General features: G+C 31.2%; 3 protein-coding genes across 3 annotated transcripts; 1 reads left to right on the top strand and 2 right to left on the bottom strand.

Moving 5' to 3' along the window:
• Positions 1-224: 224 nt before the first annotated feature.
• On the bottom strand, positions 225-2,823 carry LOC103488441 (uncharacterized). Its single transcript, XM_008447180.3, has 7 exons — positions 2,612-2,823; positions 2,255-2,500; positions 1,789-1,825; positions 1,273-1,512; positions 1,123-1,170; positions 594-1,000; positions 225-343 (listed from the first exon to the last, which is right to left on the bottom strand). Exons 1-7 carry the CDS (start codon positions 2,677-2,679, stop codon positions 268-270), a joined length of 1,122 nt encoding a protein of 373 aa, XP_008445402.2. The 5' UTR covers positions 2,680-2,823; the 3' UTR covers positions 225-267.
• Positions 2,824-7,731: 4,908 nt separating this feature from the next.
• On the top strand, positions 7,732-9,099 carry LOC103488445 (uncharacterized). The gene is made up of 3 exons (XM_008447188.3): positions 7,732-7,933; positions 8,467-8,510; positions 8,589-9,099. The coding sequence occupies exons 1-3, from the start codon at positions 7,852-7,854 to the stop codon at positions 8,874-8,876; spliced, it is 414 nt and encodes a 137-aa protein (XP_008445410.1). The 5' UTR covers positions 7,732-7,851; the 3' UTR covers positions 8,877-9,099.
• Positions 9,100-10,988: 1,889 nt separating this feature from the next.
• Positions 10,989-14,503, bottom strand: LOC103488446 (phosphatidylinositol 4-kinase gamma 7). The gene is made up of 2 exons (XM_008447190.3): positions 14,164-14,503; positions 10,989-13,531 (listed from the first exon to the last, which is right to left on the bottom strand). The coding sequence occupies exon 2, from the start codon at positions 13,254-13,256 to the stop codon at positions 11,319-11,321; it is 1,938 nt and encodes a 645-aa protein (XP_008445412.1). The 5' UTR covers positions 13,257-13,531; positions 14,164-14,503; the 3' UTR covers positions 10,989-11,318.
• Positions 14,504-16,021: the final 1,518 nt, after the last annotated feature.

The following is a 16,021-nucleotide window of genomic DNA, read 5'->3' as shown; positions in this document are numbered from 1 at the left end:
TTCCAACTACACAACAAAAAATATTAGAAAATATTTAAGAAAATAGACAACTGAACTGAATTGATGCGATTCAAAATATACTAAAATTTAACCAAAGTAATGCTTTGATCCATATTTGATGTTTATTAATTAGGAACTTAATTAAGCCATCAAATTAACCCAAAAAGACATCTTAATTAAGGGAAGAAGCTGATTGAAATATACACAAATCCAAACAACAAATGAAAATGAAAGACCATTTAATTTACATTTTCATCCTCCCATATCTCATGTTTCTGCCGTTGGATGCTTCAAACAATCCGCTACGTTGCACAATCCAACTGACCTAACTATATCTCCCAACCTGTCATACATTACATTGATTGTTATATCATATTCGAACAATTTTACCTTTATATTTATTTGTTAGACGACAAAAAAGATAAAAGAAGTCAGATTAAAAAACAACTAATTGGGTTGGATTGAAAATATAATTCAGATTATTCGGATCGTCTATCCAACCAATCCGAAAATATGAGTTGGATTAGAAATGTCCCTCAATCCAATCCAACCCGTTTATACCCACAAGAAAAAGCTAAAGCTGATAGGCTCACCGATCAAAGCTATTTCTTGGTTTCTCTGAGTTATTCCTCGACTTTAACAACCGATCCGTGCTGTTCCTCGACTTGTCGACGTTGTCCTTGAGCTTGGAATGATCAATGCTTGAACGTCTTGATTTCTCAAAACGACTACTACTACTACTATTGCTAACTGTAGAATTGGGAATTCTTTGGTTAATTTGTTGTGGATTATTAATGACATGTTGTTTAAGGTCGTTGTTCCTTGGAGGATGTAGTTTTCGTACGGCAGAAATGAAGTTACGAAGATGAGTTAAGTACTGTGGAAAAAGTTCCAAGTCACAATGGTTCCCTCCTTTGAGCCACAAAGGTTCATACTTGTCTTTGCAAAGCTCCCACAGTTGCCTTCCATGGGAACAATCCACAACTTCATCCTCAGTTCCCTAAATTAACAAATAACAAAACTATTATTTACTTCAACTACACACACACACACACACAAGTTGAACTTTAACAAAATATCTAATAGAAACTTGATACATTTTGAATATATATATATACTCACATGAATCACTAAAACTGGACAATCAATCAGTGGAATCTTGTCAATGTTCTGCAACAACAAAACACAAAATCAGGACTTCAGACTTGCGTGATGAATTCAATCACATTCAAAATTCTAATTAATTAAAGAGAAAGAAAAGGAAAGGGAAACCTTGTAAATGTCAAACCAGAAAGTTTTTCTGAGAGGAGGAAAGAGAACACGGAGGCCGGAGAGAATAGGGGAGTGGAGGACGATGGCCCTCGCCGCCGGCAGCCGTGTGGCAAGTTCTAAAGTGGGGCCACTTCCCACCGATTGTCCGTACAGAATTATTTCCTCTTCTTTTACTCCGTACGTTTCTTGTAAGCATTTGTACGCTGCTTCTATGTCCGCATACGTGTCTTCTTCACTTGCCTAAACATAAAACGTCACCGTTTTCAACTTTATCTTTGATACCATTTTTCTTTTTTTATAAAAAAGATATTAAGAGTTTAAATTAGTTTTCTTCTTAAATCACATCTTTTTTTATTTTTTTTATGTATGAATTGCTAAAAGTAAATTTAATAATTATATATATAAAAAAAAAAAGGAAAAAAGAAACTTTAAATTTGGAGATGGCTGCTGAAGGGATAAAATTCACAAAGTAATTAATAGAAATAAATGTTTTCTATTATTGCGGTATAAATATACCTTTCCAGTGGACTGTCCATAGCCAGAATAATCATACCTACACATAACATACCACAAAAGGACTTTAGAATTTCCTAACATTTAATATATATATATATGTGTGTGTGTGTGTGTGTGTGTTACCATTTAAAAATAATTATTGTGAAGAATAGTTTTTAGCATATATAATTAAAAACCCATTTCCAATAACTCAAAATCAATTCAATTCAATCTCATAATCAACTGTGTGAACTCAATTCAATTCATTTTCATGCATATATAATATATGAACCAACACTAGAAAACAATGTGCTCAAATCGAGACCTAGGAAATTGAAGAAAAGAAAATAGTTGCAAATGGATTATTGCATTCATCTTATATACAACCATTGTCACGTTATAATTTTTCTTCCCGAAATGGAAGAAATTAGGGTTTTTTTTTTCTATTTCTTTTATATATGATAATCGAATAATTATATGAACTAACCCCATGATGTTGACACCCAAATGAAGACTAAGTTGAATGAGAAGTTGATAAATCTGGCCAAGATCTGCAGCATTTCCATGAGAATAAAGCATTGTCAATGAAGAACAACAACAAGCGTTATTCTTCACATACATTCCCACAATCTCATTCCCTCTCCTTGTTTTCACCTTCAATACATCCACATTTTCTCTCTCCTCCACATTCGACATCCTCAATTTTCCCACCTCCTCCTCGTCCATGTACACGCTAATACAAAAATACAATATCTATCAGTAAGTACTCATCAACTCATATAGCAAAAGTACTTCACCGTATCAAAACAGGTGGTGGTTCTGTGTTAGATAGAACTCCTGTAACCTGTACGATGGCGGATCGGGTGGGAAGAAAGCAAACTTGGCCGCCATTGAGGAAGCTGCTGATCCCATTGAGAAAAGATCCAAGCTTGATGATCAATTTTTGGTGCTAGAATTGCTGCTCATGATGAAGAACTCGAGGTGTTGTGTGTAAGAAAATATTTGGAATTTTGAGGGAATTAGGAAAAAAAGAGTGATTAGCGGCGGCGAAGTGAAAGACAAAGAAATTGAGATCAAAAGTGGCCATATCTGAAACCATATTAATTGTTTTGTTTTTTTAAAAAAGAAAAGGGAAATTGAAAAGAAAAAGATTTGAATTTGAATCTGAGTTATTGGAGGAAAGGGTCCCTCTAAATTAAAGATCAAAGTTGGGGTCTTGTCGTTTAAGGAATTAAATCCAATGATGTGATTTACTGATTTTACTCCACTAATTCAATATATCTAATCTTATAAAGGATTTTACCATTTAATTCATTATCTACATTTACCTTTAAAATAGGAACATAAGTAGTAGATAAAATAAATAAATAAATAAATACGCTAAGCAACCCACTAAAAATTAAAATTGACTTAATTAACTGCTAACAAGAACTCAACAATCGAAAACGATTATGGTTCGAATTTCTCTAACCTCAATCTCAACAATGTACGAAAACATTTAGGGAGAGAGATGGTTGATTATTCTATTTTTCTTGTTCGATTTGGACATTAACAATGTAAATTGATTCTCATGTAAATTCAAACACGAAAAACTTAATAATTTTAATTTTAAAATTTAAGCATATAAATCTACTTTTTCCTTAATTATAACCCTAACAATATAATGTTAGGGTTTTGTTTGATGTTGGCCTTTCCCCTTTTCTTTCTTTTAATTTTTAAATTTTGATTAGAATTTTTAATATATTCATCACATAACAAAGACACACATTAGTTATTTGTTAGCAAATTAAACAACCCCTTAATTAATTATATAAGTAAAATAAAGGCCTTTGCAAATACCATTATTCTAAAATAGTTTCTCAAACCAAAGTTTTCTTAATTAATTTATTAGCTCTTAACTATTTTCCAAAATTAATCATCCTTGTTTTGATTAATTAATTTCATATGGCACTTCCAATGTATTGATGAGAAAACAAAAAAAAAAAAGGGCAAAAGAGAAATGTGGAGACAGTCAATAATGCCTATAAAAGATCATTACACAAAAAAGTAAATTAAAAGAAGGGGACATCTATCTCGCATTATTTCATGAAAACATTATACCTTTACCTAATAAATAATAATGTCTATATTCATTTTTCTTTTTCTTTTTCAAAGAACTTAGTCATTATGAGCTCCACACAAGCAATTCAAGAAAATTAATGAAAGAATATATTACCCCGTTGGAAAATCTATCACTTCGCTAGTGAATTCAAAGAGACTAACTAGATGGGCATGATAAATTTTCCTTAAATTTTTGTAACGTAACACATAAATATTAGAGTTAACAGAATATAAACCGACCCATTTATTCGTTTTCTTCTCCTAATCTTTTTCTTGTTTGTATTACGCATGGTCTTAAATTTGAACTACCATATAAGCCGATAGCTACTTTGATTGCTTGTCTTATATACTCTATAGACTTTTATTATTTGGTTGGTTATATAGTGAATGCATGCATTGCTCTTTGAAAGGGATTAAATGGGTAGGGAGACATCAATTGACCACCCTATAAACTTTAGGTTTTTTGGGGAAAAGAAGGAAATTGGTGATGTTTGGTGCCCGCATCCATATGCCTTTATTTTACTCTCCTAAGTACTATGCTTCACCAACTTCTTGACTCGGTTAAAATATCATTTTGATCTATATATTTTCAAATGTTCAGTTTCAGTTTGGAAAGTTTTAATAAATCTTAAGTTTAGTCTAGCTTACTTCTAGTTGATTGTAGATTTTTTTCATTATTTTTTAATTTTTTATTATCATTTTTATTATACATTTTAAAAATTTATTCACATATTATATTTGTTTGTATTAAAATTATTGTGATTTATTTAATTGTTTTCAATACAAAATTAACTTAGAGTGGCCGCTAAATTTAAGATTTAATTAAAAGTACATACGACTACGATTAAACTTTAGAAAGAACAAAAATTAAAATCGAAGAAATTTTGAAGTGGGAAGAAAAAAATTGTATTTTAACCTTAAAAAAGTAAATAATTATTCAAAATAATGACACCAAGTTTGTTTCTAAACATTTATTTATATATAATAATAATAAAGCCATTTATTCATCTTATAATCTTCTTTATTTGTTAGAATAATAATGTATAGTATCTCAACTTAAAGAAGAAAAAAAATCAAATGTTTGATTTAGGTTTATATGATTCTATTAAAAAGAGAGTGAAGAGATCAAGAACTAACTATATATATATATATTGATGCCTCTATCATATATAAATACAATAATCATTCCTCATTAAGTTATGATAAATATGTTTATATAAACTTATTATATATTTAATTTGCTAGTTGATGTTTTAATAATTTAATCACTTTTCTCAAAAAAGATATTAAGATGTTGTTTATAATAATTAATAAGCATAAAGGTGGAGACCTAGAAATAAGTTTAATTAGTTAGTGGAGATGTACATACATACATACATACATACATATATATATATATATATATGTGTGGGTTGGCTCTACATGGGTTTGGTGTATAAATATACAAAAAGTTTTTAAGTTTTTATGTTTCCATCTAATAAGTTTCTATGTTTGTAAAAATAAATATAATGTTGGGAGGGATAGAAAATATAAATTGAGAAAAAAATATAATCTTACAAAAAATTAAAATGAAATAATTATCAAATATGGCTTAATTAATAATGTGTCCAAAATAAATTAAAAATTGAAGACAAAAAATGAAATTAAATCACAACAATTAATTGTGTAAATTTACTATCCATTTATAATATTCTATTTTTTTTTCAAATTGAAAATTGAAATTAAGCCTAACACTCATGCCTTTAAAGGTATAATTTTGTGAACATTATTGATTTCAAGTGTACAAAAATCTAACTCCGTCCTATATTTATACTCATACGCTCTCACATTATATCTTCGGGCATAATTTTATTGACTCGGTTAAGTTCTATATACTCTTCAATTAAGAAGTGAGAGATTCAAATATGTTTCACCGACATTGATTGTTAAAATTACTCAACAATATTGATAATTTAATGCATAAATGTTTTGAATTTAACTAACATCCATGAATGTGAATCGTTAAGATGCATATGCATGGATATATATATATAAACATGGCAATTAGAGTACATTTACATAGGTAATGGGGTTCTTTTTCTCTTGTTGTTATAAACTACAAGGAATTAGAAGACATGGAAAAGTGAAAGCTCAAATTTCAAACCATTTAGGAAGAGAATTTAGAGGCAGTGGGTAGCCTTTCCTTTTGCCTCTTCCTCCAAATTCAAAGCCTTCTTGGAAGTTGAAAACCCTAAACTTCCACTATATATATATTTGAAGTTTTATATTATTTACTTTTCTAAAAAAAAAATTAAATTTAGATACATCGTTGAATTTTTTAAAATTTTTGTAAAGTGTATCAACTTATCTTTTCCTAATTACATTTTTGTTATGTTTGGATAACGAACATAATCGTGTAAGGTTCAGAATTTTATTCACACCCCTAAATTTTTATAATCAAATCAGTCATAGTCTCTCAGTTAAGATTTCATTTGAAAGCATCAATTTTAATTAATTGTCCATTTTATTAATATGATATTGTAACAGGTCTACAACCTTAATAAATTTTTTAAATTGATTCACTTATAACAAATTAGAAATTAAAACCAATTATATATGTTTAATTTGCACAATATTTTTTCAAACAAAATTCGGTAAAATGATATTAATTGATACAACCTAAAATTTATGTCTTTTTAATTAGTCTATAAAACATACATACATATATGTCAAAACCAAATAAAAGAAAAACTTTGATAAATTGAGCAATATGGTACAAAATGTTTGGATTGTCTCAAAATGTAACAAAAAAGAGGAGGGGGAAGGGGAAACATGTTCAAATTATATATATATATATATATATATACAAATGCCTAGAAATAATAATATATATAATAAAAGTAAAAGTTTGGCGTTGAAAAAATAAAATAAAGAGAGAGAGAGAGAGAGAGAGGAGGTTGAAAAGGTAAGTTAGGTTTAGAATTGAAAGTCCATTAATTCCCAAGTTTGTTTGGATCCATAAAAATGGCTTCTTCGCCCTCGTTCATCCCACAACGTTAGACAAAGGGCATACCATCAATATAATATATATATCTCCTTCCTTTCCACGTTAACTTTTACTAATCATTTAATCTAAATAATACAACAACTACCATCTAAATATTTTCATCTCTGGATTGTTGGAAAAAACTATCTCACTTCTACTCACTAAAAACATGACAATTTACATGAAAAATTCTTAACTCGAAGAAAAAATACGGCAAAAAGGATATCTACTATGTGAAAAATTGCTACAATTAGACCTATAGTAGACTACTTGGAATAATACCAACTTTCATGATTTTTCCTTTTCGTTCGATCATCCATGTAGCCTTTTGAGTTTACTTTTCATAGTTTAGTCTTTTATGATTTAAATACACTTTTACCTTCAAAGTTTTTATTAATACTCATGTTTGTTCTTTGAACTTAATAGAATTTAAGTTATACTCAAAATTTAAGATTAATTATAAGTAAGATTTTGAAATTGAATGAGCAAATGAAATCAAATTTAAAATCTAGATATAATCAAAGAAAGCTATGTTTTTTTAACTTAAAAAGAACACATGGGGTTTGCATCAACATTGATGCCAATACAATATGTATATAACAAAAAAAAAAAATTAAAAAGAGATTTTCTAAACAATGTTATTGAAAAGATCAGTTGAATGTGAATAAGATTTTAGAATTTCAAAGCATGAAAAGACAAAGGGATGTTGGAGAGACAAAAGTCCCATAGATTTGACTCAAAACCCTAACCCTACTCTTCACTTAGCTTTTTTTTCTTTTTTTTTTCTATATATATCTCTTCATTGTCTTCTTCTAAAACTCCTTTCAACAAACAAACAAACCCTAAACTACAAAACCCCAATTGAAAACTCTCTTCTAATTTCTTGCTCTCACCATTCTTTTTTCTTTACACAAACTCTTTTCTTTTCTTTTCTTTTCTGTTCAAAAGATATATCTCATATGGCCTGTGTTAGGTTTGCTTGCTTTTTGTTGGTTGTTCTTCCTGTTACATCACTCTCCATCATCAAGTTTCATCAACAAGGTCTCTGTCTCTCTCTCTCTCTCTATTATTATTCATTCATCTCTCTCTTCTAATATATTTCTTTTCAACTATTTCTCAAATAGGGTATGAATTGTATATAGAATGTGTTTTTTTGCACATACACACACACATATATATATAATTTAAGCTATATTCTAGTTTAACAGGGGTGATTTTTTTATTGGTTCATTTACGAATGTATGGATGGTATAGTTTGGAAAAAAGTTAGAATTTAAATTCTTGCGATTTTAAAAGTTAAATTTTAGTGCTTACGGTTTCGGAAAAACCTTATAAATAATCTCTATCGGTTAATAAAATTCTCATATATTTAGTATTTGTCTAAGAACTTTATCAATCGTAACAACGAAATTTTAACTTTCTCCCAATCCCAATCACAAAAAGTATGTTTTCAATTTAATTTTTGTAAAAATTGTTGCATTTTATAATTTCATAGCGAGTTTTTAACAAGTACGTACAATTGACGTATTTTCTTGTAGTGTGAGGGATTTTTTTTATTATTTTTATTTTTGCAGAAGACAAAGATGCAGCTGAAGATAGGGTTGGTTCACTCAAAATGGTAAATAAACATAAACACCCATACACACAAAATTTTCATACCAAACACATTATTGATTAATTTATATATTCTGTTTAGGAACCTTTGAGGAACAATAACATTGGAGGAAGAAGATTAGGAGTATTGAATAAAGAGCTCATGGAAATGGAGAATAGCAAAAGCTTTGGAAAAAATGGGTCTAAAGAGAAGACTTCAAATATGGTTTTTTCAAGTGCAGCCAATGAAGAAAATGGCAAAAAGAAGAATGATAAGAAGAAGGTTTCAAGTTTAGAAACAAAGAAAATGGGAATTAGTGGGTCAACCGTTGTTGTTTATAATAATGCTGATTATTTGACTTATATGCATCACCCACCAAAACATAATTGATTCCCAAAACAAAAACAAAAAAAAAAAGTATCGAAGCTTTTGGTTCTTAAAGTTCTTGTTTTTATGTTAAATATATATATATAAAACATATATATATATATATATCCAATTTTCCTATCTTCTTATGATATATGTTATATATATGAGTTCCACTATATATATATGTGTGTGTAGTCAACAACAAATTAAGCTAAAGTTTTTTTTTCTTGAGTTTTTACTCAAAATTTTCTTGGAGATTGTATTTCTCTTGTAACAGTAAAAGTGTTGTTCTTACTTATATATATATATATATATATATATATATATATATATATATATATATATATATATATATACATATATCTTATATTCCTCATTTCTCATCCAGGTTATTACATGTATTTGAGGTTGTAATTTATATAATTTTAATGGTGATTATAAGTGTTATTTTATGATATTTTAGTCTTGGTTGGAATAATCTAATTAGAGAAAGTAAATTTATATGCATAATATAATGGTTATCGTGAACATTTTGAATGACTAAAATAAAGTTTGGTATGGAATTAGCTTTTTCTTTCTTTCCATTTTAATCCGTTTATAATCAAAGGTGAACGTTGGCATGCATGCATGCATGCATTGCAGGACAGCCAATGTTGATGAATTTAGGTGTCAAATATTGCAGATATTGTTTATTGAAGGCCCAATGTTATTGCAACTCTCTCAGCCCAATAGTACTAATTTGCAACAATATACTTACAAAACCCTCTCCCTATGCTTTCTATATCTTTCTATACAGAGCACTTATATTCAAAATAACGAAGTATATAACAACATTTTAAAAAAATTATAAATATAGTAAAATCTGTCAAAATCTATCAATCATAGAAGTATATCACTGATAGATCATGTAACAAATATTGGTCTATCACTGATAAATCATAAGAGTCTATCAACGATAGACTTTGCTATATTTGCAATTTTTTAAAATATTGCTACATACTTAATAATTATTCTAAAAATTACTATTCATTATAATTACTCTTCTGTATAATTTCAATCCAATTGGATTACTAAAAAAAACTATATAGACATATTTTTTAAGAAAAGGAATTGATTTTAAATTTTATTTTAAACCTTTCAAAGTTCAACATTCCCTATGAAGAATATTTGTGATTTATTTCAAAGAGCAGGTTGTGTGATAGAGACTTTCCTTTTTCTTTTTTTATTTGAAAATTCCCCAATATATAAACAGCTTTCTCCTTTTGGGAGATATACACATAAAGACAATTTTTTATATATAACCTTAAATAGTAATAACTATAATTTTGTAAAAACAACATTTTTATCATATACTTTGTTCTTTTTTTTTTTCAATTTTAATCCATAAAGTTTCCATGAATCTTAAATTCATTCTTTCTTGTTTATATTGCTATTTTTGAGAAAAAAAAAATTGTTATCTACTTTCGTTTATTTTTTCTTCTATAAATTTTGAAAAGAAATTCATATTTTATTTTTTTTTTCCTAAAAGATATTGTTATTATTAATCAATTTAGATAAAAAAAAATAACTTCGAGAGAAGATTTATTAAAAATATAATTATAGAAATTGATTAACCCTCGAAGTACATCAAGAAGGATATTAAATTAATTTGAATTGTTATTGTGGAAGTTTAAACACAAAACCTCTTCAAAGTAGATAAAAATAAATTTAATAATATATCCTCTAACTTATTATACATTTTCATTTCAAATATCTAGTTTCGTACAACAAAAATACATTGAGATTTTGTAGAGTTTTTTTTTTACTTTTTTCCTTCTGTCATGAGTCCAATCTATCTATCATTGTATCAAATAAGAAAAGGGAAGAAATAACAAAATTATGACTATGAATGTTTTTCAGAAAATCAGTGCTTAATGCAATCCAATCATTTCTAACCACCATCTTGGCTGGTCTCCTCAACCATTTTGCTCCTTTTTTCAATGTTTCTCCATGTGATTTGGAATCTTTTTATAAGATTTTGTTGGATGTAACCAACATCGGTATCAAATTCAAATAATAGACTGACAAACATATCCACAGCTTGACCAAAAATCACATTTCTTAAGCAGTGGAAGAACATTGGGAGGCAAGATATAAATAAAAACTGGCACATCTCCCTCTGGTTTACATAATTTCCTCTTAACATTTATTCTAAAAGTTATTTATATAACAAGGTGGTAGTAGAACAGCTAGAAGAACAAAGTAATTTTGAAGAAAGAAAAAGAAAATACTACAACCAAATCTACTAAGTTGAGATGCTACAATATTTACATTAGAGACTACCTCAGCCGTAGAAGTAGTAGTACTGACCGACCCTGATCTTCTAAATGTAATCTCTCGGAGAGAAATCAGAAAACCCCTTTGCTGAATTCATCAATCAACTTTCTAATGATGTAGAACAGCAAGGTTGGTGGTTGCTCAATCTCAAAATTGGCAAGAAGTACCAAGCCTCTGCCTCTGTCTCTGACCTAGAGTAGCAGATTTTCGTTTGGCGAATGCTGGGTGAAGTAACTCTTGAAACTTGTCTAAGAACAATGACCATGAATCCTCATTCATATCAGCTAGCTTCACAAATGTTACACTAGCTGGAAGCTGTTCATTGGCACTTCGGTGTCCAGATGATGTATTGGTCATCATGTATCCATTGTCAGGTCTTGTTCCAAAGTATTTGCTATGTTTCTTATTCTTCTCACCTAGACTGGTATTCTTCAGTGACATGGAAAGCTTTGAAATAGTTGGAATCCTTTCGGAAGAAAACGGATTGGTGAAGCCCCCTGCTCGTTCATCTTCCTCGTCATTTTCTTCCTCGATGCTTTCCTCCAGTTTACGAAGAGGAAAACGTCCATGTATACCACTACCGACACTGAAGTGATATGGTGTTGTTGGGTAAAAGTCATCTGCTTCTATCCCTTCGCTAAAATCCGATTCGTCTACATCGCAGTCAATATCAAACTGAAATTCTTCATCGCCTAAATCAGCCCGAGGGGAATAGACCTCCTTCTCTTCAATTAGCTGCCTAGCCTCCATGCATATAAGTTCCAGTTCACTGGGATCCTCCTCTCCGCTACGAAACTCTCGAGTCATCATCTCGCCGATCTCAGCAAGACAAAGACCAAAGGCTGCAGCTTCCTTCAGGAAGATAGTGCAGAGAACCAAAACCCTGAGACAAGCCTCACGAATCATGGGGAGTTCCATCCTCAGCATCTCACTGTCTTTAAATGGATTGAGATCTTTGATATACTTGAGCTCATCCTCTGAAAACGGAATTGATGCCTGCGGCCAATGAATCCACTCAAAATATGGGTCCTCTAGTGTTTCGGGAAGGCAGAGTCCATGATCAATAGGAATGAGCTCCACTTGACCAAACCTCCCAACGCCATCAAGTTTCCTAACTAAAAGATTTCCAGCATGCCTATCTGTGTTAAAAACTCTAATGTCTAGAATGCCTATACGATGCACAGCCACTACTGGGAAGCTGGAAGTTCCGTGATCACTGGCATCAAAATCATGCGGTATGAATTCTTGAAATGACGCAATCTTGCTAACCAGCTTCTTCTTACTTGGAGGTATGTTACCATTTACTCCATCATTGACATTGAAGATCGAGTGGGTAATCTTCACCAAGGCAGTGGGAGGCACGTTAGCAAAGTGATCATAATCAAGAAGATAAGCTGCAACCTCACGAAATCCAGTCTCCCCAACACGCACAGATCGTTTTAACCCAGGTTGACCAAGAGCTTTACCAACAAACCCTTTCGGGTTGTTTGGTGCAAAAGGTTCTTCATCCGTAGGCTTCACAATCGCAACGCTCTCACCTCTGTTATTTCTGAAATAGTATGCACCACCGAGTCCACTATGAACAGGAATAGGATCAACGCCAATTTTAATAGCTTTTATAATCTCACCAACCAGTTGTTTTGTCCTGACAAAGCGATTAGAATGCCCCAATATCTCAATAGGGCCACTTTGATCTCTTTGTTGAATATCCCTTCCAGTTGGTGACAGACAAGGAGTCGACGAGCTTCTGTGCAGAATGTTACGTGTAAGAAGAAGGGGAGAATCATTACGTACAGCACTGAGGTCGTTCTTGAGCACCATATCTCCAAATGTCAAAGAGCTCTCATCAGTTGGTACGTTAAGCGCAATCTGTAACCTCCTCTTCACAGTATGAGCATTGTCACTCCGATCCAATTCCATCCCAAGGACACAACCGGTGTCGGTTTGCACAAAGACTCTTCTCCTCCCTGTAGGCTGTTTTCCTTCCATCCTCTTGCTCCCGCCATACTCTCCACTGAGTGGACTCTTAAAAGCTGCTGCCACTGCCATCTGAGTCTGGACAGGGCTATCTAATTTACGATGCATTAATTACAAATGAGCACAGACAGTGTCGGCAGCAGGCAAAAGAGGAGGCAATGGAAGAGAGATCCTTCTCCCCCAGAAAAGTGCCCAACTCTATAGCCGATGCTGAATGTGCTACAACAAATTCTTGTACCCGAAAAATCATTAATTGCTCGATACAATAAGGAAATTCCACTAAAGATTCTCAGCGAAGGAATGCCCGCAAGAAACCAGCAACAGAGGCCGAAGACTTTATGTTATACCCACTCACCCATTGAACGGGATATGCAGAACCCAATCTGTCAAAGAAACCCAATATTAGATCAATTGAAAGATAACCAAAGAAAGAAGTTAATTCATGGCAACTAAACCCCAACCATGTATAAATAATGGTACGAAAAAAGCCCCTTGTATTTACAACAGTAGAACAACTTTTTTAAAAAAAATCAGATTGTTTTGAGGAAATAAGGCAAAAGAGTAACATGTCTAAATGGATTGTTTCAAACTCAGTGGCAAGAAACAAGAACAATTCAGCAAAAGTTCCATTGAATTAGTCCATATAAAAGTTCAAAGATCAATATAGTCTCCCTTTCATAGTTTCTAGATCCACCCTGTTAGCTGAGAGATACACCATACAAAGTCCTCGTGAAAAGTTAATTTACTTCAAAATTAAATGCAATGGAGGCAGAGTAAAGAAAACGCATAAATTGCGGCTCACTTATTTCAATAAATTAGACAGAGTCCAGATTGCTCTCTGAAGACTTAAGAAGAAAGAATTAAAAACAACCATAATGCCAATATATCATCTCACACGCAATGCAGCCAAAAAATGAAAAACAATTATTCCTCATTACATTACATTATCCTCAGATCCAGAAATTCGAACGGATAAAACAAACACAAAAGAAAATAATCAGAAGGAGAAACTCACTGAAAGTAGAGATCTGAGAGAAACACAGGGAAATGAATGCGTCTGATTCAATCAAAGAGAGTCCAAGAAGAAATAAGAAGGCCCAGTCCTCAAAAATGGTGGAAAAATTCCTCGTTCACAACGGAAACAGAACCTTCCCAATTCTTCGTTCTCCGTTTAAGTAGTGTAATGAAGCTAAGTACTGTATCTTCTTCTTCTTCTTCTGCTCCTTCAAGGTCGTCTCTTTAACCTAACGCGGCAAAAGCTAGGGTTAAATCCACAAACTCTAGTTAGAAACTTAGAATCAGAAATTCTCTCTCTCTCTCTCTCTCTCTCTCTCGCTCTCTGTCTGAAAGTGCTTCGTGATTCGAAGACTCGAGAACACGAAAAAATGGGGCCGGCGGAGAAGGGAGGGAGAATCTCGACCGTCGGATGAATCGGTTGTGGGACCGAGGAGGAGGTGTAGAGATTGAAACGTGGGGAAAGGGGATTGGAGGAGTGAAGTGGTCGTGGGGCCCATTGCCGAATGGGTCTTTAGTATGTTGGGTGTCAGCGAATAGCACGGGATTTTTTCTTTCTTTCTTTATGTTTATTGTTCGATGAATCAGGCGATTACACGTATTAATTAATTTAATATTAGAGAAGTTTTTTCTTTTGTTTTTTTAATTTTCACTTGGTCTTTTACGGATTTGACCCTGTCGTTCCGTGAATTTTTGCAACGTCATTCAAATTTATATTATTTTTATTTTGAATCCCAGTTGAATATATTATTATATTTATATGTGTTGCTTTTTCGAAAAAATAAAATAAATAGGTTGAATCAATTTATATTTTATTTAGAATATTTTGCACCCTTTTCCCACAATTTTGTACATTATTTGTATTTGGTCCGAATTTTAACTCACCTACATCTTCATGTATTTAGGATAATTAGATTTAATCTATAATAACGCTGATAGATGTAAAGTCTCTATCTACATCAGTTATAGATACTCGTGGATAGAAATGTATTCATATCTAAAATTTTATTATATTTTTGTAAATATTTTTATTATATTAGTTTTACTGTATTTAAAAATGATATTCAATTTTTTAGATTCTAAATATCATTTGAAAGGTCTTTATTTTTATTATTTTAAATAATAGAACTTCATTTTGAATTAGAACAATATTGTCAAGAACTTGTTTCTTTTTTTAAATTGGATTTTTTTTTACAATACGATCAATTATTTAAACAATAAAAAATTGTGTATAAACTTTTAAACATATTTTTAAAAATGGTGTTAAAAAAACCTACCCAACCCAAACTAGATTGGGTTGGGTTAAAAAATTGAACAAAAAAAATATGAGTCAGGTTATCGAGTTGGACAAGTAAAGGGTCGAGTTGGTCAACCCGACTTAGTTATATATATATAACCCTAAATACATTTAGTACTTCAATTTTAGCTTCTGTTTTTAAACTCGGGCCTTAGCCCGATATCATATTACATAATGCTCATTTTCTTTAGCTCGAGGTAACTTTGGCTCGAGATCAATAATGATGTTTTTTAGTTCATCTTGAGGTCATGATGGCCTGGGAACAGTTAACCTAAATGCTTCTGATCATTATTAATTCAATGATAATGTCATTATCTAACCCAAAACACATCACATTGAACACATATTGAATGACTAAGATTGTGAAATTCCCACTAAATTATGGAGAATGAAAAAAACACAACTCATAAACCCATTACGGTCCAACATGAAGTTTTTAGTACGATTGACCGTTACATATTGAACCGATAAGTTCATTTTTTGTCCATCTGAATACTTTGAATTGATCCATATTTTTCTCCAATCTAACTCAACCCGACCTAGATACACTCCTTCTCGACAA

This window comes from Cucumis melo, chromosome 3, assembly GCF_025177605.1.
Source record: "Cucumis melo cultivar AY chromosome 3, USDA_Cmelo_AY_1.0, whole genome shotgun sequence".
NCBI classification, from domain to species: domain Eukaryota; kingdom Viridiplantae; phylum Streptophyta; class Magnoliopsida; order Cucurbitales; family Cucurbitaceae; genus Cucumis; species Cucumis melo.
This window is presented reverse-complemented; position numbering and strand designations above follow the sequence as displayed.

What these genes read in the sequence shown, in the direction of transcription:
- LOC103488445 (XM_008447188.3), top strand. Translation starts at nt 7,852, where the DNA reads ATGGCCTGTGTTAGGTTTGCTTGCTTTTTGTTGGTTGTTCTTCCTGTT. An exon ending in CATCAAGTTTCATCAACAAG is followed by an intron (nt 7,934 to 8,466) that starts GTCTCTGTCTCT and finishes TTATTTTTGCAG; the next exon opens with AAGACAAAGATGCAGCTGAA. An exon ending in GGGTTGGTTCACTCAAAATG is followed by an intron (nt 8,511 to 8,588) that starts GTAAATAAACAT and finishes TATTCTGTTTAG; the next exon opens with GAACCTTTGAGGAACAATAA.
- LOC103488441 (XM_008447180.3), bottom strand. Translation starts at nt 2,679, where the DNA reads ATGGGATCAGCAGCTTCCTCAATGGCGGCCAAGTTTGCTTTCTTCCCA. An exon ending in GTCCAGTTTTAGTGATTCAT is followed by an intron (nt 1,001 to 1,122) that starts GTGAGTATATAT and finishes TTGTTAATTTAG; the next exon opens with GGAACTGAGGATGAAGTTGT. An exon ending in CCAAGAAATAGCTTTGATCG is followed by an intron (nt 344 to 593) that starts GTGAGCCTATCA and finishes AATGTATGACAG; the next exon opens with GTTGGGAGATATAGTTAGGT.
- LOC103488446 (XM_008447190.3), bottom strand. Translation starts at nt 13,256, where the DNA reads ATGCATCGTAAATTAGATAGCCCTGTCCAGACTCAGATGGCAGTGGCA.